At 46.6% G+C, this 21,896-nt stretch overlaps 1 protein-coding gene across 1 annotated transcript in view; it reads right to left on the bottom strand.

Annotated features, from left to right (window-relative positions):
- LOC115763502 overlaps positions 1–21,896 on the bottom strand; it is a 95,870-nt gene that overhangs the window by 60,613 nt on the left and 13,361 nt on the right. Inside the window, exons 7-10 of the mRNA XM_030706099.1 lie at positions 14,485–21,765; positions 13,712–14,020; positions 11,849–13,657; positions 11,697–11,789 (exon numbers count right to left, since the gene is read on the bottom strand). Of these exons, the coding sequence (XP_030561959.1) occupies positions 11,697–11,789; positions 11,849–13,657; positions 13,712–14,020; positions 14,485–21,765 (9,492 nt within the window). The remainder of the gene's footprint in view (positions 1–11,696; positions 11,790–11,848; positions 13,658–13,711; positions 14,021–14,484; positions 21,766–21,896) is intronic.

Here is a 21,896-nt window from a genome sequence, read left to right as displayed (position 1 = left end):
GTTAGATCTGTGGATTTTTCTGTGACAGTTGGTACGGTAGTACTAGTGATAGCTTCAGTAGTTTGAGAAACAACTGACGGATATCTCTCAGTCGGCATGGTAGTCAGTGCAGGCATAGTTCCGTGCTGAGCTATTGTTGATGAAGTGGTAGTTTCTCCGGATGCCATCACTAACGTGGTAGCCCCTGAAGGTTTTCTATTCGTTTGAGTAGCATTTGAAGTTGCAGGATTAGTCGGTTCTGTTTGAGTTATCAGAACTGTGGATTCTTCAGAGATAGTTTGTACAGTAGTACTAGTGACGGTTGTTTCGGTAGCTTGAGAAACAACTGACGGATATCTCTCAGTCGAAATGGTAGTCAGTCCAGGCATAGTTCCGTGCTGAGCTATTGTTGATGAAGTTGTGGTTTCCCCGAATGCAGTCACTAAGGTGGTAGCCTCTGAAGGTACGCTATCCGTTTGTGTAGTATTTGAAGTTTCAAGACTAGTCGGTTCTGTTTGAGTTATTAGAACTGTGGATTCTTCATAGACAGTTGGTAAAGAAGGACTAGTGACGGTTGTTTCGGTAGTTTGAGAAACAACTGACGGATATCTCTCAGTCGGAATGGTAGTCAGTCCAGGCATAGTTCCGTGCAGAGCTATTGTTGATGAAGTGGTAGTTTCTCCGGATGCCATCACTAACGTGGTAGCCCCTGAAGGTATTCTTTCAGTTTGAATAGTTTTCGAAGTTTCAAGACTAGTCGGTTCTGTTTGAGTTATTAGAACTGTGAATTCTTCTGTGACAATTGGTACAGTAGTACTAGTGACAGTTTCGGTAGTTTGAGAAACAATTGACGGATATTGCTCTGTCGGAATGGTAGTCAGTACAGGATTAGTACCATGCTGAGCAATTGTTGATGGAATAGTTGTTTCCCCGGATGTAGTCACTAACGTGGTAGCCTCTGAAGCTATTCTTTCAGTTTGAGTAGTATTTGAAGTTTCAAGACTCGTCGGTTCTGTTTGAGTTATTAGAACTGTGGATTTTTCTGTGACAGTTGGTACGGCAGTACTAGTGATAGCTTCAGTAGTTTGAGAAACAACTGACGGGTATCTCTCAGTCGGCATGGTAGTCACTGCAGGCATAGTTCCGTGCTGAGCTATTATTGATGATGTGGTGGTTTCCCCGAATGCAGTCACTAAGGTGGTAGCCTCAGAAGGTATGCTATCCGTTTGTGTAGTATTTGAAGTTTCAAGACTAGTCGGTTCTGTTTGAGTTATTAGAACTGTGGATTCTTCATAGACAGTTGGTAAAGAAGGACTAGTGACGGTTGTTTCGGTAGTTTGAGAAACAACTGACGGATATCTCTCAGTCGGAATGGTAGTCAGTCCAGGCATAGTTCCGTGCTGAGCTATTGTTGATGAAGTTGTGGTTTCCCCGAATGCAGTCACTAAGGTGATAGCCTCTGAAGGTATTCTATCCGTTTGAGTAGTATTTGAAGTTTCAAGACTAGTCGGTTCTGTTTGAGTTGTTAGATCTGTGGATTTTTCTGTGACAGTTGGTACGGTAGTACTAGTGAAAGCTTCAATGGTTTGAGAAACAACTGACGGATATCTCTCAGTCGGAATGGTAGTCAGTCCAGGCATAGTTCCGTGCTGAGCTATTGTTGATGAAGTTGTGGTTTCCTCGAATGCAGTCACTAAGGTGGTAGCCTCAGAAGGTATGCTATCCGTTTGTGTAGTATTTGAAGTTTCAATACTAGTCGGTTCTGTTTGAGTTATTAGAACTGTGGATTCTTCATAGACAGTTGGTAAAGAAGGACTAGTGACGGTTGTTTCGGTAGTTTGAGAAACAACTGACGGATATCTCTCAGTCGGAATGGTAGTCAGTCCAGGCATAGTTCCGTGCTGAGCTATTGTTGATGAAGTTGTGGTTTCCCCGAATGCAGTCACTAAGGTGATAGCCTCTGAAGGTATTCTATCCGTTTGAGTAGTATTTGAAGTTTCAAGACTAGTCGGTTCTGTTTGAGTTGTTAGATCTGTGGATTTTTCTGTGACAGTTGGTACGGTAGTACTAGTGAAAGCTTCAATAGTTTGAGAAACAACTGACGGATATCTCTCAGTCGGAATGGTAGTCAGTCCAGGCATAGTTCCGTGCTGAGCTATTGTTGATGAAGTCGTGGTTTCCTCGAATGCAGTCACTAAGGTGGTAGCCTCTGAAGGTACGCTATCCGTTTGTGTAGTATTTGAAGTTTCAAGAATAGTCGGTTCTGTTTGACTTATTAGAACTGTTGATTCTTCATAGACAGTTGGTATAGAAGTACTAGTGACGGTTGTTTCGGTAGTTTGAGAAACAACTGACGGATATCTCTCAGTCGGAATGGTAGTCAGTCCAGGCATAGTTCCGTGCTGAGCTATTGTTGATGAAGTTGTGGTTTCCTCGAATGCAGTCACTAAGGTGGTAGCCTCTGAAGGTATTCTATCCGTTTGTGTAGTATTTGAAGTTTCAAGACTATTCGGTTCTGTTTGAGTTATTAGAACTGTGGATTCTTCATAGACAGTTGGTACAGAAGTACTAGTGACGGTTGTTTCAGTAGCTTGAGAAACAACTGACGGATATCTCTCAGTCGGAATGGTAGTCAGTCCAGGCATAGTTCCGTGCTGAGCTATTGTTGATGAAGTTGTGGTTTCCCCGAATGCAGTCACTAAGGTGGTAGCCTCTGAAGGTATTCTATCCGTTTGAGTAGTATTTGAAGCTTCAAGACTAGTCGGTTCTGTTTGAACTATTAGAACTGTGGATTCTTCAGAGACAGTTGATACAGAAGTGCTAGTGAGAGCTGTATGGGTTGTTGTCGTTATGTCATTTGAAGAGGACGTTTGAGAATCATCTGACGGATATCTCTCAGTCGGCATGGTATTCAGTGCAGGCATAGTTCCGTGCTGAGTTATTGTTGATGAAGTTGTGGTTTCCCCGAATGCAGTCACTAAGGTAGTAGCTTCTGAAGGTATTCTATCCGTTTGAGTAGTAGTTGAAGTTTCAAGACTAGTCGGTTCTGTTTGAGTTGTTAGATCTGTGGATTTTTCTGTGACTTTTGGTACGGTAGTACTAGTGATAGCTTCAGTAGTTTGAGAAACAACTGACGGATATCTCTCAGTCGGCATGGTATTCAGTGCAGGCATAGTTCCGTGCTGAGCTATTGTTGATGAAGTTGTGGTTTCCCCGAATGCAGTCACTAAGGTGATAGCCTCTGAAGGTATTCTATCCGTTTGAGTAGTATTTGAAGTTTCAAGACTAGTCGGTTCTGTTTGAGTTGTTAGATCTGTGGATTTTTCTGTGACAGTTGGTACGGTAGTACTAGTGAAAGCTTCAATAGTTTGAGAAACAACTGACGGATATCTCTCAGTCGGAATGGTAGTCAGTCCAGGCATAGTTCCGTGCTGAGCTATTGTTGATGAAGTTGTGGTTTCCTCGAATGCAGTCACTAAGGTGGTAGCCTCTGAAGGTTTTCTATCCGTTTGTGTAGTATTTGAAGTTTCAATACTAGTCGGTTCTGTTTGACTTATTAGAACTGTTGATTCTTCATAGACAGTTGGTATAGAAGTACTAGTGACGGTTGTTTCGGTAGTTTGAGAAACAACTGACGGATATCTCTCAGTCGGAATGGTAGTCAGTCCAGGCATAGTTCCGTGCTGAGCTATTGTTGATGAAGTTGTGGTTTCCTCGAATGCAGTCACTAAGGTGGTAGCCTCTGAAGGTATTCTATCCGTTTGTGAAGTATTTGAAGTTTCAAGACTATTCGGTTCTGTTTGAGTTATTAGAACTGTGGATTCTTCATAGACAGTTGGTACAGAAGTACTAGTGACGGTTGTTTCAGTAGTTTGAGAAACAACTGACGGATATCTCTCAGTCGGAATGGTAGTCAGTCCAGGCATAGTTCCGTGCTGAGCTATTGTTGATGAAGTTGTGGTTTCCTCGAATGCAGTCACTAACGTGGTAGCCTCTGAAGGTATTCTATCCGTTTGAGTAGTATTTGAAGCTTCAAGACTAGTCAGTTCTGTTTGAACTATTAGAACTGTGGATTCTTCAGAGACAGTTGATACAGAAGTGCTAGTGAAAGCTGTATGGGTTGTTGTCGTTATGTCATTTGAAGAGGACGTTTGAGAATCATCTGACGGATATCTCTCAGTCGGCATGGTATTCAGTGCAGGCATAGTTCCGTGCTGAGTTATTGTTGATGAAGTTGTGGTTTCCCCGAATGCAGTCACTAAGGTAGTAGCTTCTGAAGGTATTCTATCCGTTTGAGTAGTAGTTGAAGTTTCAAGACTAGTCGGTTCTGTTTGAGTTGTTAGATCTGTGGATTTTTCTGTGACTTTTGGTACGGTAGTACTAGTGATAGCTTCAGTAGTTTGAGAAACAACTGACGGATATCTCTCAGTCGGCATGGTATTCAGTGCAGGCATAGTTCCGTGCTGAGCTATTGTTGATGAAGTTGTGGTTTCCCCGAATGCAGTCACTAAGGTGGTAGCCTCTGAAGGTATTCTATCCGTTTGAGTAGCATTTGAAGTTTCAAGACTAGTCTGTTCTGTTTGAGTTGTTAGATCTGTGGATTTTTCTGTGACTTTTGGTACGGTAGTACTAGTGATAGCTTCAGTAGTTTGAGAAACAACTGACGGATATCTCTCAGTCGGCATGGTAGTCAGTGCAGGCTTAGTTCCGTGCTGAGCTATTGTTGATGAAGTTGTGGTTTCCCCGAATGCAGTCACTACGGTAGTAGCCTCTGAAGGTATTCTATCCGTTTGTTTAGTATTTGAAGTTTCAAGACTAGTCGGTTCTGTTTGAGTTATTAGAACTGTGGATTCTTCATAGACAGTTGGTACAGAAGTACTAGTGACAGTTGTTTGGGTAGTTTGAGAAACAAATGACGGATATCTCTCAGTCGGAATGGTAGTCAGTCCAGGTAGAGTTCCATGCTGAGCTAGTGTTGATGAAGTGGTAGTTTCTCCGGATGCCGTCACTAACGTGGTAGCATCTGAAGGTATTCTATTCGTTTGAGTAGCATTTGAAGTTGCAGGATTAGTCGGTTCTGTTTGAGTTATCAGAACTGTGGATTCTTCAGAAACAGTTTGTACAGTAGTACTAGTGACGGTTGTTTGGGTAGTTTGAGAAACAACTGACGGATATCTCTCAGTCGAAATGGTAGTCCATGTTCCATGCTGAGCAAGTGTTGATGAAGTGGTAGTTTCTCCGGATGCAGTCACTAACGTGGTAGCCTCTGAAGGTATTTTTTTAGTTTGAGTAGTTTTCGAAGTTTCAAGACTAGTCGGTTCTGTGGATTCTTCAGAGACAGTTGGTACAGAAGTGCTAGTGAAAGCTGTTCGGGTAGTTGTCGTTATGTCATTTGAAGAGTACGTTTTAGAATCAACTGACGGATATCTCTCCGTTGGAATTGTAGTCAGTTCAGGCATAATACCATGCTGAGCTATTGTTATTGGAGTAGTAGTGTTCCTAAGTTCTGTCAGTAAAATGGAACTCTCTAAAGTTGTGCTTTTAGTTGGAATAGTTTGTGTTGTTTCTTGGGTTATTAGTTCTGTTGGAGCTGTGGATTCTTCGTCGACACTAGGAACAGTAGATCCAGGGGAAGTTCTTTGATTTGTTGTGGGAAATGAAGTAAGCAGTTCCCTCGATGGAAATGTGGTTTCCATTGTCTGAGGAGCAGACGATGTTTGAGTAACGGAGGATAGAGTTCTTTCAGTTGAAACGGAAGTCAGTCTTTCTGTAGTTCTATATTCTCCTTCAACTAATGGTATGGTTTCGGTGGAACCGTCTAAAGTGGTTGATTCAGTATATGCTTCTGAGGTAGTGTGTTGTTCTGTTTTACCCTGTTGCACAATGTCTTTTTGACTCAACGAATTCACAATGCCTAACTGTTTCGTGGTTTTGAACGATTCTGTTGTGCTATCGTATGAGCTAGTAGTCTCACTGTCAGCTTCTATGTCGGTATAACGAGTACGCATTTCTGTTTGGTTTGCCAAAATCATCACTGTATACTTAATGGTTGTTGGGTCTGTTGTCGTCTCGTTTGATTCCGATTCGGTACTGTGATGTAAACAGTTTAAAGTCATATTTTTTGTTGAATTTGTAGAGCAAATGCATGTCGTAATTTTGTGAGCTTTTGTTATGCACTTAACTGCACCCACGCAAGCTGTGTGACAGGGATCGATACATTGACCAGACGATCCGCATTGATGTGCATCACTGCAATCTTCATTTGTGGAACAGTTGCCACCTGGCTTAGCTGCTTGTTTTTGAAATTTTTTTAAATTTTGGGATTTGAGTATTTTTGTACATATTTCAAATAAAAATATAAAATTTAAAAAATACAATGCGTTAAAATATTTACATATTAATTCGATATAAATAGGTAAGTGTATAGCTACAACAAAGGAGGAATGTGCACTATATATACAGGGGTACCTGGGGATTACTAAATGTTTGAAGATTTAGCTAAATATTTCGTGTACAGTCGAAGCTGTGGAAAAAATTTTCAGTACATAATTTTAGTACAAATTATTTTACGGTTAGGTGTATTCGAATTAGAAACGTTTCTTTTTTACTATTAGTTAGCTACATATTGAATATATATTTTTGTTTTATACCATTAGTATTACATCTACCGTTTATTTAGAGTCATGGGTTAAGATATTTATAGTTTTCAAGAGGCATTTTGATTAATTTTTATTTTTTTTTGATTAATATCATTGTGAGCATGAGCGTGTGTGAATGTTCAGAAGAGTTTATTTGTATTTCTATCTGTTATTTTTGATTCGTCCCCTTATTGGGAGGGGGTATGATCACAAATGATCATAATAATTTTGATAACAGTTTTTCTTATTTTGTTATTGCGCTTTGGTTTGAAGCTATACGGGCATTAAGAGTATTCCTCATTTGATAGTTGGGTTCGTGGTTTGGCTTTCAAAATTCATATTCAGATATTGATTTAAACCTAATATAGTCAGGCAAAAGCTTAATACGAGAACAGATTGTTAATTCCTCACTTTTATATACATTTACACAATATATAGGGAAATACATTGACAAGGCACGAAATTTTGAGTATTGGCTTTGGTCAATATATTTCGCCAGCAAATAGTTTGTGTGTGTGTTTGTTGTTGAGGGGACAGACAATAAGACAGATCTAGCAAAAGGTGAGAGCGTGTGAGAGGCAGGAAACAGAGATAAACGATAAACGAGACAGAGACATAAGGTACTTTCACTTGACAGAGTTGTGAGAGAGAGTACGTTTGTGCTTTACCTTTTTGACATCCGTATTTGGCATCGGCTATAAATCCAGTTGGGCAGAATTTACATATCGGCTTATGATCCTCGACAATGCATGGCGAGTTGGATGCGCACGTGGCAAACTTGCACGGATCGACGCACTGATAATTACGACAGGCCAAGCCCGCCGGACAACCAGCATCACGCAAACATATTGATATCGATGGCTGGCAATCGCGCATGCAAATACATACAGGCTTATGATCTTGTACCTCACAGGATTTATTTTCGGCACAAATAGGGGCACGGCCCAGTGGCACTATACACGGGTTTCGACATTTGCCATCCGTGCAGGCCATATTCGAGGCACAGTCATCATCGCGATAGCATTCGCGCTTATCCGGTGCACAGGTCAATTCACCATACTCATTGACAATAAAGCCTGATTTGCATATGCAAACGGGCTGGTGGCGTCGTGTCTCGCATTTTTTATTACTCTCACAAATAAATAGGGGATTGTTGCAAGGATCTGTGCATTGGCCGAATTGACCGCACTGTAAGGTCTCTGGACACTCGGCATCACTGGCGCATGTTATTTGCTCCTTTGTCTTGGGGTCTGTGTCTTCTGGCACACATTTTGGATCCGGCTTGCACTCGACCTCGGGTCGACCTATGTGACAGCTGGGACAGGAGCACCGCGGACGATGCAGCACTGTCTGACATAGCGCATTTATGCCACACGCGCCACGCATTGTACAAGGATCGGTGCAGTGTCCTTGCAGGCATGATTTCTCACTGGGACAATCCGTATCTGAGTAGCATTGATCGGTGTCTAAAACGTAACGTTACAGCAGCAGCGAAGAACGAGAGAGAGAGAGAGAGATAGACAGGTTGTTGGTTGTTTATACTATGTTAATCGTTGGGATCACTCAACTATTCGGTGGCATATACGATAGAGGTACCCTAAAAAATGTACTTGTTGTTTGCTGTTTTTTTTTTTGCATTGTTTAAATTACTAAACATTGAAACTCATTTAAGTAAGAGTGCAAAATCGAAATCATTTAGATATAGTTGTTGGAATTAGACAGAAAAGCGAGTGTGTTTCGATTGAAGCGTTGGGGAGGGGTACGTGGTGTAAACAGACAAAATGGTATGCAAACATGGGGTCAGATAAGAAACTTAATACTAAAATTTTCTAAAAACAAAAATAGAAAAACTTAAACAAGACAATATATTAATAGTATAATCCAGTATTGGTTGTTTCGATTGATTTTTTTTTGGTTTGTTTCGGTTTGATTTGGTTTTGTTTTGAGTACTAGTGTTTGTGGTGGGGGTTTGGGGGTGTGTGTTCAGAAATATGTCAGTGGGATTGCTGTGGTTTTGAGTTTGGATTTGGGTATTGTGCACAGGATTTGTTAAAGTAATAAAACATATATTGGGGGTCTTTAACGAATTGTTATCAGAAAAAGACAAAAGAAATTGTAAAAGAAATTAGAAAAAAATGTTTAGATAAATTATATTCAGTTGGGTGCAGTTATCTTAAAGGTAGGGGGCAAAAGTTTTTAGTAGACACTGTTTAAGATTTGTTGTCAACGTCAACATCAATTGCAGAACTGTGAAGGGAACATCTCACATTATTTCAGGTTGCTTCTATATAAGCTTCTATAAAAGCTTGAAGCTTATATTATCATATATGTATATATAATTGTATAATAGGTTGCTGTATTTGATTGGTATGGTGATTAATTGCTTTTGTTGGTTGGTATGAATTTGGTAAGTCTTCGAGCAGCGGGCAAACGAGCGAGCGAGCAGCCTTATATATAATAATAAGATCGAGTGAGCAATAGTTACAATCCTTGATGAATAACCAATTATTATATAACGAGTGTGTGTATACTGGTGTACAGATAGAGAGACTTGCGCTTGATTTGCCCAATTATTTGCATTTTTATATATGGACATGTTTATTGTTTTTTTTTTTTTTTAGCAATGATCTCTGTGGTCTAAAGCGAAGATTTTCATATATTTCTTGAGTTATGGTAAAAATTACACGACATCCAACACATGCGCTCTGCCCTCACGAGAGACACGTTATTGGTGATTGATTGGGTAAGTGAATAAGGCATGATAGAGGTAAGATAGAGAGATATAGAATAAGACGAAATTAGCGAGATAGGTAGAAAAACTGAACGCAGGCATACGAATGATATATATCAAACTGCAAGATGTAGAAGGTACAACTTTTGACTAAAGCGATATTAGCGGAAAGTAGTAGAAAATCGATGAGTACAATTTGGAAAAGTACGTTAAAGTAGTTAGGTAGATTTACTGGATTTATTTTTATGTTATGTTATTCATAATTCACAATTGATAAATTTGGTTTTTAAATATTTACAGGTTGTTTTATATTTTTTCTTTTGGGTTAGTTAGACGGCCGCAAAGACACGGCACATTTGTATACGCATATATGTACATTTGTGATTAATCACATATACAAATTTCTGTATATACAACTTAAAGACTAGTCAAATTTACCAAAATATATTTGCATTGTTAGTTAAATTTAGTTACAGTTTTTTGTTGTTGTTTTTTAAAGATTTGCATCTGTTCAGAAGCGATTTTTAACCAATAGACGAGCTAAAGTGTGCTATGTAGGCGGTAGAAGCTATCAGAGCATAGGATCTTAAAATTTACGAGTAATTTAGGAGTTTTGTACAAAAATGAACGGCCTTGTTTTCGGTTAATGCAAATATTGTAAGACTTGCTTTGAGAAATGAATTGAAAAGTAGTAGTTGTAATTTATCTATACATACGATTTTATGAGACTTATATTCAGTACTATAGTACACTTGAACTGACAATAAAAAAAATTGATTTTAAGCATATGTGAACCATGTGTGAGAATTGTCCCGTCCACAGTTCCCAATCTGAGACTTTGTTCATTCGAGAAATGTAATAATAGATTTGTAAAATTGTTTGTATTTGTTTGTTGTTTTAGCGAAGGAAACGACAGAATGGCGCAGGGGGCAGAATAGTGGATAACAACGTTGGTTTATTTTATAGGGTACATTTTGGGGTCGGTCGGATAGAGAATAGGAGTCACAGGATGGGAATAACGGGAGCAAGGATATCGATGATAATATTTTGTTTACCGTGGGTAGCAAGGATGTGTCTAGGATTTGTTGTTTTTTAAATTATTTCTTTATAATAAGCGTTGCATTTAGTGTTGTTGTTTGTTGTTACTTTCTGCACTTTCAGTGCCCGGTTTCGGCTGTGATTAATGGCTACATATCGCTATCGCGGCATTCGATATTAACACTATACGATATTTATTAAAGATGAACCAACTTTGCTACTGATCTGTGCGTTAAACGGTTTCATAAACTTAAGGTGATGTATGCCGCAGAGCTGAGTGTGTTGCCACATGCAACACTCCAAAACATGGGTTATTAAAAGCCAATTATACGAAATTATGTGTCTGAGGCGTTGAGTATATGCTGAATGAATGCTAAATGATAATTGCAAGCCTTAAAGCTTTATGAAATTGGGCTGTCAAATCTTTAACGATAACGAAAGTTGAAAAATGCACTAAATGTCGTTTTTAATGTTTTCCGTATAGTTAATCAAAATTTGCTTATATTATTAAAATAAAGTTTTGCTGCAGTTATTTTGCGAAAAATGGGTTTTCATAAATGAATTCTAAGCACAGATTGGGTAACCGCGATAGCGACAGCAACATTCCACGATCTCCCATATGCGTTGATCTTAGCAGTGGTGGGTAGAATGTCATAAAATACTTATATATGATTATCATATGGAAACCTTCCTTAAAAACTATCACACACTTTTAAGCAAGTGCGTTGAAACTATAACTATTTAGTTTTTATTTTTATGAAACTGTTTTAAATAATTGTATTTGAGTTGTGTAGCTGTGTTTTGTTTGTGTTTTTTGTACTAGTGGGTGTGTGTGTGTGTTTGTCTATTGTGCGCGGGGATTTGATTAAAATAATCTTTTACACTTGAAAACTTGGAACATGTGTATAGGTTGTTAAATATTTAATTAATAAATTCATTAATTTAATTTATCATTATTAAAACACACACTACACTGGAACTTTGAATTAAGTTTGTTGTGGCAGCTGTAAAAGCTGTTAAATTAGTGAAATTAGCTGGTTTTAAAGTTTTTATAAACAACTCATAGCTAGATAATCAAACCAAATACATATTATAACAACAATATCGGTTTTTGTTACTGACTGAACTCCAGTTATATGTATGTCAATAATAACGGCAACAATAAACGATAATAACGCTAACTGATTACTCCAATAAAATATAGTATTAACCAACGATAACTTTGTCGGAAACGCTGGCTAACATTATTAGAATTAGCTGTATTCTAGCTACTAAAGGTACTTCAAATGACATAGACTTGGGCCACTTACCCTGCTGGCAAACATAATCATAGCCTTGGCGCACACAGTCTCCAATATCACAGCCTCGCGTGCGGCAGTCCTCTTTCGGTGGGGTCAAATGGCCTGGAAGCAGGGGATGTATATTTATTTTACTAACCCGTATTAAGTATTAAGTCACTTACAGTGCACATAGGCATCGCCGTTGGGGAAGTCCTCGGGGCAGTAACATTCGGCCTGATCGTTGCTCAGCACACGGCAGGCGGCATTTAGACCGCAGGGTTGTTCATGACAAGCATTAACCAAAGTACCTTCGCATAGACAACCCTTGTGGGCATCGCCCATGCAGCCATCCATGCAGGCACATTCGTAGCCTCCGGGTAGCTCAATGCACTTGGAATTCACGCCGCAGGGATTGTTCGAGCAGCCGCCATCTAGTGGCTGACATTCGCTGGCGGGATTGCCAAAGAAGTCCGGTGGGCATGAGCATTGGGCCTTACGATTGACCACACGACATTGCGCATTGGTGCCACAGGCTCCAAACTCGAGGCAGGGATTGCGACACTTGCCCTGATCGCAGCGTTTACTCGACTCGCAGTCGTTATCCTGTCGACACTCAAACTGTACACACTCCTTGCTTGGTTCGCCCTCATACCCGTCAGGGCAGTAGCATAGCATACGATGCTCCGACACTGTGCACAGCGCATTGCGACCACAGGCTCTGTCATCGGCACAGGGATCAACGCATTTGCCATTAAGGCAGCTCTGGTCAGCAGCGCAGTCTCCATTCGATTTGCAGCCGGCAATGCAGGCACCGCGTTCGCACAGCTGTCCCAGTGGACACTGACGCTTCGCGCCGCACTTGTTGCGGCACTTGCCACGTGCGCACTGCTGTCCACAGTCGCAGTCCTCAGTGCGGCTGCATTTTGCGGCGCAATAGGCCCCGCTTTCGTCACATTCGCAACCTGGATGACAACGCTCGGGCGGTAGCTGACAGCCGGTTAGGCCATCGCCAATAAATGAAGCTGGACACTGGCACTGGACGCCGTGATTGATGACAAGGCATTCAGCGCATTGCCCGCACTGGCCGGGTGCTTGGCAGGGATTTTGGCACTTCTTATTAACGCAAGCCTCTTCGCTGGCGCAGCTGAGATCGTTGCGGCATCCCGTTTGGCATACGCGATTCTCGCAGATCTGACCTTGAGCACAGGCGCTATCCGTGTTACACACGGTGCGACATGTGCCGCGCATACAGCGTTCATCCGAGAGGCAGTTCTGATCGTTACGGCATTTTCCCTGGCAGCTGCCCGCATAGCAAAGCTGATTTGAATCGCAGTCCTCATTGCGACCACAGGCAGTACGTGGTGCCTTGCATGCCACGTTGGCATTGCCACTGAGTCCCTCGGGGCAGCTACATTGCTTTTGATGGTCGATGGCCTGGCAAAGTGCATTGGTGCCGCAGGCAGTGGGCTCCGAGCAGGGATCTACGCATTGCTGGCCAATGCAGGCCAAATGATTGGGGCAGCCTTGGTCGGAGCGGCAGCCCGTGACGCAGTTAAGACCCAGACACAGCTCTCCATTGGCACACTCGTTATCATGGCGGCAGAGCGGCTTGCAGACACCCTGTTGGCAACGCTCATTGGTCAGGCAGCCGGCATCGTCGGCACACAGTGGACGACAGACGGACTCAAAACATGCCAGGCCATTGTTACAGTCGCGGTTCTCATGGCACTCCAGAGGAGGCGTTCGCACACAACCCACCTGGGGTGTGGGGTTGGGCACCATATTGTCCAGACAGCTGCAGCTGGCGCGATGATTTGACACCGAGCATACGGCGTTGGGTCCGCAAGGATTCTCAACGCAGGGATTAACGCACTTATCGTTGCGACAGGACTCGGAAGCGCTGCAATCGTCATCCACATGGCAGCCATAGACGCACTTGTTATGCAGACACACATGGCCCAGGAAGCAGTCGTTGTCGACACGGCAGGTTACTAGAGAAAGATGATAATTGGAGGAGTATACTTCGGCGTTTAGAAACTACTTACGCATGCAGTTGCCACGCAGGCACTTTTCATTGGAGGCGCACTCCAGATCATTGTGACAGATGGGCAGGCACATGGAGTCGCGGCAGGTGTAACCAAGCGCACAGTCACCATCGCAGGCCACCGGCACACGCACGCACTCCTTGGCTGCGTCGCCAGTAAAGCCCTCCGGGCAATGGCACTGTTTCACATGGCTCAGCATCAGGCATTCGGCATTCTGGCCACATGCCTGCGGTTGCTGACAGGGGTCGAAGCATTGACCGCCCTGACACACTTCCGATGAAGCACACTCGGTGTCAAGCAAACAGGCAGCTGTTGGTAGATTCGATAGAATTAGCAAAGATACAATTGGATGTGGCTGCCTAGCTTTTGGTTGGCGTTACGGTCTTGCCTTGTACGTGTAGTGTTGTTGTCAAGTGTATATATTGTTGTTTAGTTTACAGTTAGTCTATGCTACGGGTAGCACTGTGATCAAAGCCCGTCCAAAGTTAGACCAGAGCTGCGAGAACAGCTCTTGAAGTTGCTGCAGTATTAAGTCTTAAGCCAAAGGCTTATTATGTTCAACACCTTCTCAGGAAGAAGATATTCTTCGCTAAGCTGGCTTTGTATGCATACCTTTTGACTAGGAACACAACCCACAACAAGTATTTGTGCTAGTTTGTAAGTGAGTAAGTAGTTAATTAAGTATGTGGCTAGTTGGTAGCTGGTAAATGTCTAGTAGTCGGTTTTAGCCACTCGGGTTTTTGCTCGGGTTGGTGTTTGGTGTTAGTACTTACGTTTACAGACGCTATCTGAGCAGTATGTGTTGGTGGGGCAATCGCTAGTGATTTGGCAGGGCATTGGCAATGGCTTGCAACCGGCCAGCCGGTCAGCGGGTTGGCCGTCGTAGCCATTGCGGCATGCACAGTGCGCCACATGACCTTTCGGAACACATTCCGCATTGGGGCCACACTGCAGCTGAGCGCACACATCCTGGCATTTGGGTACTCCGTTAGTCTTGGTGCATGCGGCATGCGGGGGACAATCGTCGTGCGTCTCGCACTCGACGGAGCTGCGGCAACCCTCGTTGTAGGGATCGCCGACGAGACCAGGTGGACAGGTGCATTTGTAGGAACCACGCGAATTACGACAACGGGCGCCGGGTCCGCACGGTGCGTCCTTACAAAAGTCAATGACATCACAACGGATGCGCGGATCACCACTGAAGCCGGGCTGACAGTGGCACACCTGATGATGATTCTCGGTAGTGCAAAGTGCATTCTCGCCGCACGGCTGCCCAATCAAGCAGGCGATCTTGCACATGTGATTGTCGCAGCTTTTATCGTTGGAGCAGTCAGCATCGGTGCTGCACTCGATCTTGCGGCAGCCTGAGCGGGCATCCCCAAAGAAACCCTCCTTGCATATGCAGTCGGGCTCATGGGAGCGCGCAATGCATTCCGCGTTGCGTCCACAGGCAGAGCGTCCAAGGCAGACAGATTCACATCGAGCACGTCCAAAGGCATCGACAAGGCAAGTTTCATCCTCGCCGCAGTCGCTATTAACACTGCACTCCATTTCTTTGACGCAAATGTTGTTTTGGCAGAACTGGAACTGTGGACAGGTGGTGTTCGTCTTGCAGGTGCTCTTGCAGACGCCCTGCAGACATAGCTGTTCCGAAATACAATCGCGATTACTGCTGCATAAAGGACTGCAGATTCCGTGCGCACAGATGCTGCCCTGTGGACACTGAGTGTCTTGTTGGCAGTATTGAAGCGGCACACAGCCTTGTTTCGCATCTCCAGTACTGCCCGATTCGCACGCACAGACTCCAATATGATTCTGCACCGAACATCGAGCCAGTGCACCACAGGCATTCGGGAGCGAACAGGGATCAATACACTTGGCATCTAGGCAGGCCTTATCAGCGCCACAGTCGCCATTGTCAGCGCACTCGATGTGCACGCATTCTACTTGCGGATCACCACGCGAGTTGGCGGGACAGCTGCAAATGGCATTGTGGGACTGGGCTAAGCAGTTTGCATTTAGCCCACAAGCGTTTTGGCGCTCACAAGGACTACGGCATCGGGAGTTCTGGCAGCTGGCCGTGGTCGGGCAGTCAGCATCGCTGAGGCATTCGCTGGGATCGCGACAGCCCGCCTGCAGAGGATCACCAATTAGTCCCTCGGGGCACTTACAGTTGTAGCTGCCGGGCAGATTGTCGCAGAAAGCTGTGCTATGACAAGGCTGGTGTAGGCACTCGTTGATATCCTCACAAGCTCCATTGATAAGCTGGTAGCCTTCGTTACATTCACATACGGCTTTGTGATCTGACACCTGGCAGCTGCCCTTACCGCAGCTGATTAGGTCACATGGTTTGATGCATCGATTAGTCTCCGCATCACAGGCGCGATCACTTGCGCAATCCACATGATCAATGCACTCTACTTTAAAACAACCGACACCGGTGTCATTGGGATCGCCCAGATAGCCAGCAGGACAGGTGCACACTGACTCATGGGCTTCCGCCTGGCATTGGGCATTGGCTCCACATACCGTGTGCAAACAAGGATCCGTGCACTTGCCATGAATACAGGACAAGCTATTGGCACAATCGTCAGGCTTGTTGCACTCTCTTGGCTTTGTGCAACCCTGTTGTGTGTAACCATCTCCAACGGTGCCCTCCGGACAGACGCAACGATAAGAGCCAGGCACATTTTCACATTTCGCGGTGGCATGGCATGGCTGCTCCGTGCACTCATCAATATCCGAGCATCCAAAGGGTGTGCCAATAAATCCATTGGCGCATTTGCACTTTCCACTTAAACATAGCTCGGTAGGTGGACAATCCGCATCCGATTCGCAGCCAGGCTGGCAGGTGCGATCGCTGTTGCAGATCTCGCCCGCCAGACAATTGTTGCTAGTGTAGCAGACCTTTCTGCAGACCTGCTGGTAGCATCGTTCTCCCACGGCGCAGGCGGAGGTCTTGGTGCAGGGCAGATTACACTGATTGCCAATGCACATATGACCGCTCGGGCACTGGTTACTGGCGAGACACGGAGAGGGCACCCGCACGCAACCCTGTTCGGGTGTTGGGTTGCCCTCAAAGCCATCCGGGCAGGTGCATTGACTGCGATGCTGGGCAATGCTACAGAGCGCATTGGGTCCGCAGCTGGTGCTTGATTGACAAGGATCCATGCACTTGTTGCCAATGCACGACTGCTCCTGCTTGCACTCCTTGTTGCTGCGACAGCCGATAGCGCAGTGACCCTCCATACAGGCCAAGCCCTTGGCGCACTGGCTGTGATCCAGGCAGGCGACAACGCAAACATTCCCAAAGCAGCTCTCACCATCAGAGCAGTCCTGTGTGTTGCGGCATGCCACGCGGCACTGGCCATTGTAGCACAGCTCTCCTCCACAATCGACGTCTGTGAGACACTTGGACGCACTACGTGCGCAGCCGTTCTTTGCAGAGTCGGAGATTGGCTGGAATCGCAGCGGACAGCTGCAAACCGCTTTCCGATTGACCACCTTGCAGTCCGCATTGGCTCCACAGGCATTATCGCAGGGATTTAGGCAGCGCCCTCCAGCGCAGATGGTATTTACCGGGCAGTCAGCATCGCCATTGGGGCACTGTCCATCTGGACGGCAGCCTCTCGTATTGGGTTCAGGCTCGCCCACAAATAGGGGTGGACACTTACAGCTGGCGCCGTCGGGCGTGACCTCACAGATTGCCGTGGGATGGCAGCTTCCAGGCGCACAGCCATTTTGCTTAACGCAAGACACCTCAGGCAGTGGGTTTCCACGGTAGCCGGGTGGGCACTGGCAGACGGCGCGATGATCTTCGGCCAGGCAAATAGCATTTTCACCACAGGATTCCTCATCGCACACATCGTAACAGGTGTGCGTCATGCGGTTGCACATTTGATTAGTTGGACAATCATGGTTGTAGACGCAGGGCACGCTCTGGCAGCCGTTAAAGGGATCGTACGGATCACCTGCGTAGGGGCCTGGTGGACACTGGCACTGAGCCTGATGATTGTTCGTGATGCAAACGGCACGTGGTCCACATTTGACGCTGTCACAAGCGGAACGGCAGCTCAACGACTGCGTGGACTCGTCCTTAATGCACGCTTCCGATTCGGGACATTCAGCATTACTACGGCACTGATGCTTGCGCTCCAACTGGCAGCCATTGCGATCGTTGGGATTTCCCACAAATCCGCTTAGGCAATCACAGCGTCCTTGATGATGGCGGGCAACGCAAATTGAGTTGGCCGGACAAGTGAAGGCATCGCAGATGGCAACACACTTTAGCACACCTAGTACGTCAGGGCGGCAAGCGGAGCCATCCGGGCAGTTCTCATCACTGGTGCAGTCGGGTAGCGAAGGCTTCTCGCATGAGGAGACAACTGGATTCCATACGAAGCTATCCGCACAGTTGCAAATGGCGTGTCCGGCTGGATTGATCTTGCAAAGCTCGTTGGGACCACAGACAACGTTGGAGCACAAATTAATGCATTCGCGACTGCCTAGTGCGTCGGTTTGACAGCCAAAACCACGTTTGCAATCCTTGTCCGTCTTACATGTATTTTCAAGATCGGGAACCTTGCGTTCCGGCTGGCAGCCTACTTGTAAATTGCTCGGATTTCCAAAGTATCCGTCGGCGCAAATGCACGAGGAACGATGATCATCAGCCACACATAGCGCATTGGGACCGCATTGAATCTTGGAACAGGCATCCACGCACTTGCGCAAGCCCTTACCCAGCTGGAAGCAGATCTCCGTGTGGCGGCAGTCCGCATCGTTGCCGCACTGACCGCGTATACTGCAGCCTTGGCTCAGATCAAGCGGATCTCCCACATAGCCCAGCGGGCACAAACATTTGCCCGCATCGCAAATAGCACGCGGCCCACACGCTGTGTTGGAGCATAGATTCTTGCACTGGCCACCTTGACAGCTGTAGCCATCGGGGCATTCTACGCGCTCGCTGCACTGACACTGGCTGGCATCCTGACAGAATTTGCTCTCAATAGGCTGGCAGCTGCTGTATGGATTGCCGGCATGGCCGGATAGACAGAGACACTCAAAGCTACCCGCTGTGTTAAGGCAGGCAGCGTTTAGACCGCACGGCTTGTTGACGCACTCGTCCACATCCTGGCATCCCACATAGGGGTTGCCGTTAAATCCTTGTGGACATATGCAGGTAATCTGATTATCCGCACCACGGCACTCGGCATTCGGTCCGCAGCTGTTTGGTTGGCAGACATTCTTTTTCTGGGCGCCGCATCCCTCGTAGGGATTACCAAAGGTGCCTGGGTTACAGGCGCAACGGCTCTGGCCTAGTCCATACTCGCAATGCGCATTTTCGCCGCAGCTTGGCGAGCATTTGGCTTGTTCGATGGGTGGCATGCATAGCAGATCAGGATTGCCCACAAAGTTAGGCTCACAGACACATTTACCGTTGTTCTTATCGCAGGTGGCGCCAATGCCACAGACAACGCCCTCGCAGCGTTCCTTACAGCGTCCATTAATGCAGATCTGACGCTCATCGCAGGGTCTAGAGGCAGTGCACTGATCAGTGCTGCAGCTTCCGCCCGGGAAGGGATTGCCTAAGTAGCCCTGTGGGCACTTGCAGGTGGGTCCCTCGCTGGTGGGTATGCAGAGTGCGCCATCACCGCAGATGATATCCTGGCACTGCGATACACAATCGCCATCGGCATTCTTGACGAAACCTACACGACACCGGCACCAGCCTGCATGCTGTTCCGTCTCGCAATAGGCGTTGGAGCCACATAGCAGACTGGCGCAGGGGCTGAGGCAGCTGCCATCCAGACAGGCTAGATTGCTAGCGCAGTCTTCGTTGTTGAGGCAGGTGCTCTTTGGCACGCCGTTCTCCAGTATGCAACCACTCTTGTAGGGATCACCGGTGAATCCCTTGGGGCAGACGCACTGGTAGCCGCCCTTTTTGTTGACACAGTAGGCACCATAGGCGCAGGGCAAGTGGGCGCACTCATCTTCATCGGTGCATCCGAGGAGCGGGTCACCTTTGAATCCCGCTTCGCACATGCACTGCGGTGGATCGGAGGGCGTGCACTTGGCATTGATGCCACAGGCGAACCGCTCACAGGGACTCTTACATTTGTTGTTATCCTGTGGATCCAGAAAGTAGGGCGGTGGGCAAACACATTCGCCTGGCTGTATACATTTCTCATTGCTGGCGCACTCCTTGTCAGCAGCACACTTTCGCTGTGCCGGCGCGCAGAGTCCATTGTACGCATCTCCTTGGTAGCCCTCGGGGCAGTGACAGCTGTAGCCGCCCTGTTGGTTGACGCATTGAGCGCCATAGGCGCATAGCTGAGCACCACGTTCCTCGCACTCATTGACATCTATGCAGCTTCCATCCGGCTGGGTTTGGTAGCCCTTGGGGCAGGCGCAGTAGCTAACACCACCCGCTATAGAAATGCACTCCGCACCGCTGGGGCATGGCTGTCCACTGGAGCAACCAGCCAACACGCAGCTGTTACCGAGCAGCTTATACGGTGCTTGGCATTGGCACTCGGGACTGCTGCAGATCTCGCACATGACGAAGGGATTACCGGTGTATCCTTGTGGACAGCGACACTCGTAGCTGCCTGGCAGATTTTTACAGAGTGCATTCAGGCCACACGCAGGCTTTGCGCGCTGTGCTCCACACTCATCAAGATCCTGGCACTGGCCACTTTCGGGATTACGCTCATATCCTTGGCGACAAATACAAACACTGCTGCCTGTAAATGTATCCTGAACACAGCTTTCGCCTAAGGCACACGGACTGGTGTCGGAGCAGCCTACAGTCTTGGCTGTGGCGCAGCCTTCGCCATAGGCATCACCAGTGGATCCACCTGGGCATTGGCACAAATACCCGCCGGCTGTGTTGCTGCAAATTGCATTGGCAGCACAGGGATTGGCGCGGCACTCGTCGATATCACTGCATCCTCCTGGTAATGCTGCATTACCCGTATAGCCTGGCGCGCAGAGGCATTGTGCTTGTCCATTGGCCAGCATGCACTGAGCATGGGCGCCGCAGTCGCGCGTCTCGCAGGGATGTCGACAATCGTTGCCAATATTTGGTTCCGGGCACAGACAGCGTTTGGTCTCATCGCAGATGGCATTTCCGGGGCACTGCTCGTTGGTGGCGCAGCTAACGATGGGAACGCAGCGCACTGAAGGATCCGGGTCTGGAAGTGTGCCCTCAGGGCAGCGGCAAGTATAACCGCCTCCTGGCATATTGACACAATCAGCACCAGCTCCGCATTTACCACCCGCTCGGCACTCATCCACATCTAGGCACTTGCTGTGTGGATCACCCGAGTAGCCGGGTGGACAAGCGCAACTATAGCCACCTGGTGTGTTGGTGCAGCTGGCATTCTGGCCACAGCTACCGAAGGGTCCGTGCAGCACATCGCACTCATCAATATCCACGCATCCGGCGGCTACATCACTCGGATTATAGGTCCATCCATCCTCGCAGACACAGTACGCTTCGTTCTGATCCGGCTTGCAGTAGGCATGAGCACCACAGTGCACATCCTCGCAGGGCTGCTTGCAAGCCATTCGCGGAGGGCTGCCAACGTAGCCGGCTTCGCAGTCGCATCGATAGGAACCGGGCGTATTCAGGCATTGGGCATGAGGGCCGCAGGCCTCTGCGTGAGTGCGACACTCATCAATGTCTACGCAGCTGGATCCAATGGGTTCGAATCCGTCCAAGCAGAAACACTGGTTCTCAATGCACTCAGCATTGTTGGTGCAATCAAAGTTGCTGTGACATAAAATGTTCACATCGACTTGTTCGCAGGCCACTTTTGGATCGGGCTTTCCATCATAGCCCTGCGGGCATTTGCAATTGTAGCCCGGCACGGTATTTTCACAGATCGCATGCTGTCCACATGGCTTATCCAGTGCGGCGCATTCATCGATATCCACACAGCCGCGGAACGGATCACCGGTGTAGTCCGGTTTGCACGAGCAAACGAAGCTGCCGACGGTGTCCGTACATATCGCGTTTTCTCCGCACGGATTATCCTGGCATTCGTTGATGTCTGCGCACGTTCACGGTCATGTTGTGCAGGGGGTGAGGGGTTGGTGTTTTTGAGGGGAGTAGGCAACGCGTGTTTATTGGCGTGTTTTGTAGCGTTTTTGTTTCGGGTCAAGAAGGGAGGCGTTAAATATA

The sequence above is a fragment of the Drosophila novamexicana genome, unplaced genomic scaffold, assembly GCF_003285875.2.
Source record: "Drosophila novamexicana strain 15010-1031.04,08,12 unplaced genomic scaffold, DnovRS2.1 tig00000739-arrow-arrow-pilon, whole genome shotgun sequence".
In the NCBI taxonomy this organism is placed as follows: domain Eukaryota; kingdom Metazoa; phylum Arthropoda; class Insecta; order Diptera; family Drosophilidae; genus Drosophila; species Drosophila novamexicana.
This window is presented reverse-complemented; position numbering and strand designations above follow the sequence as displayed.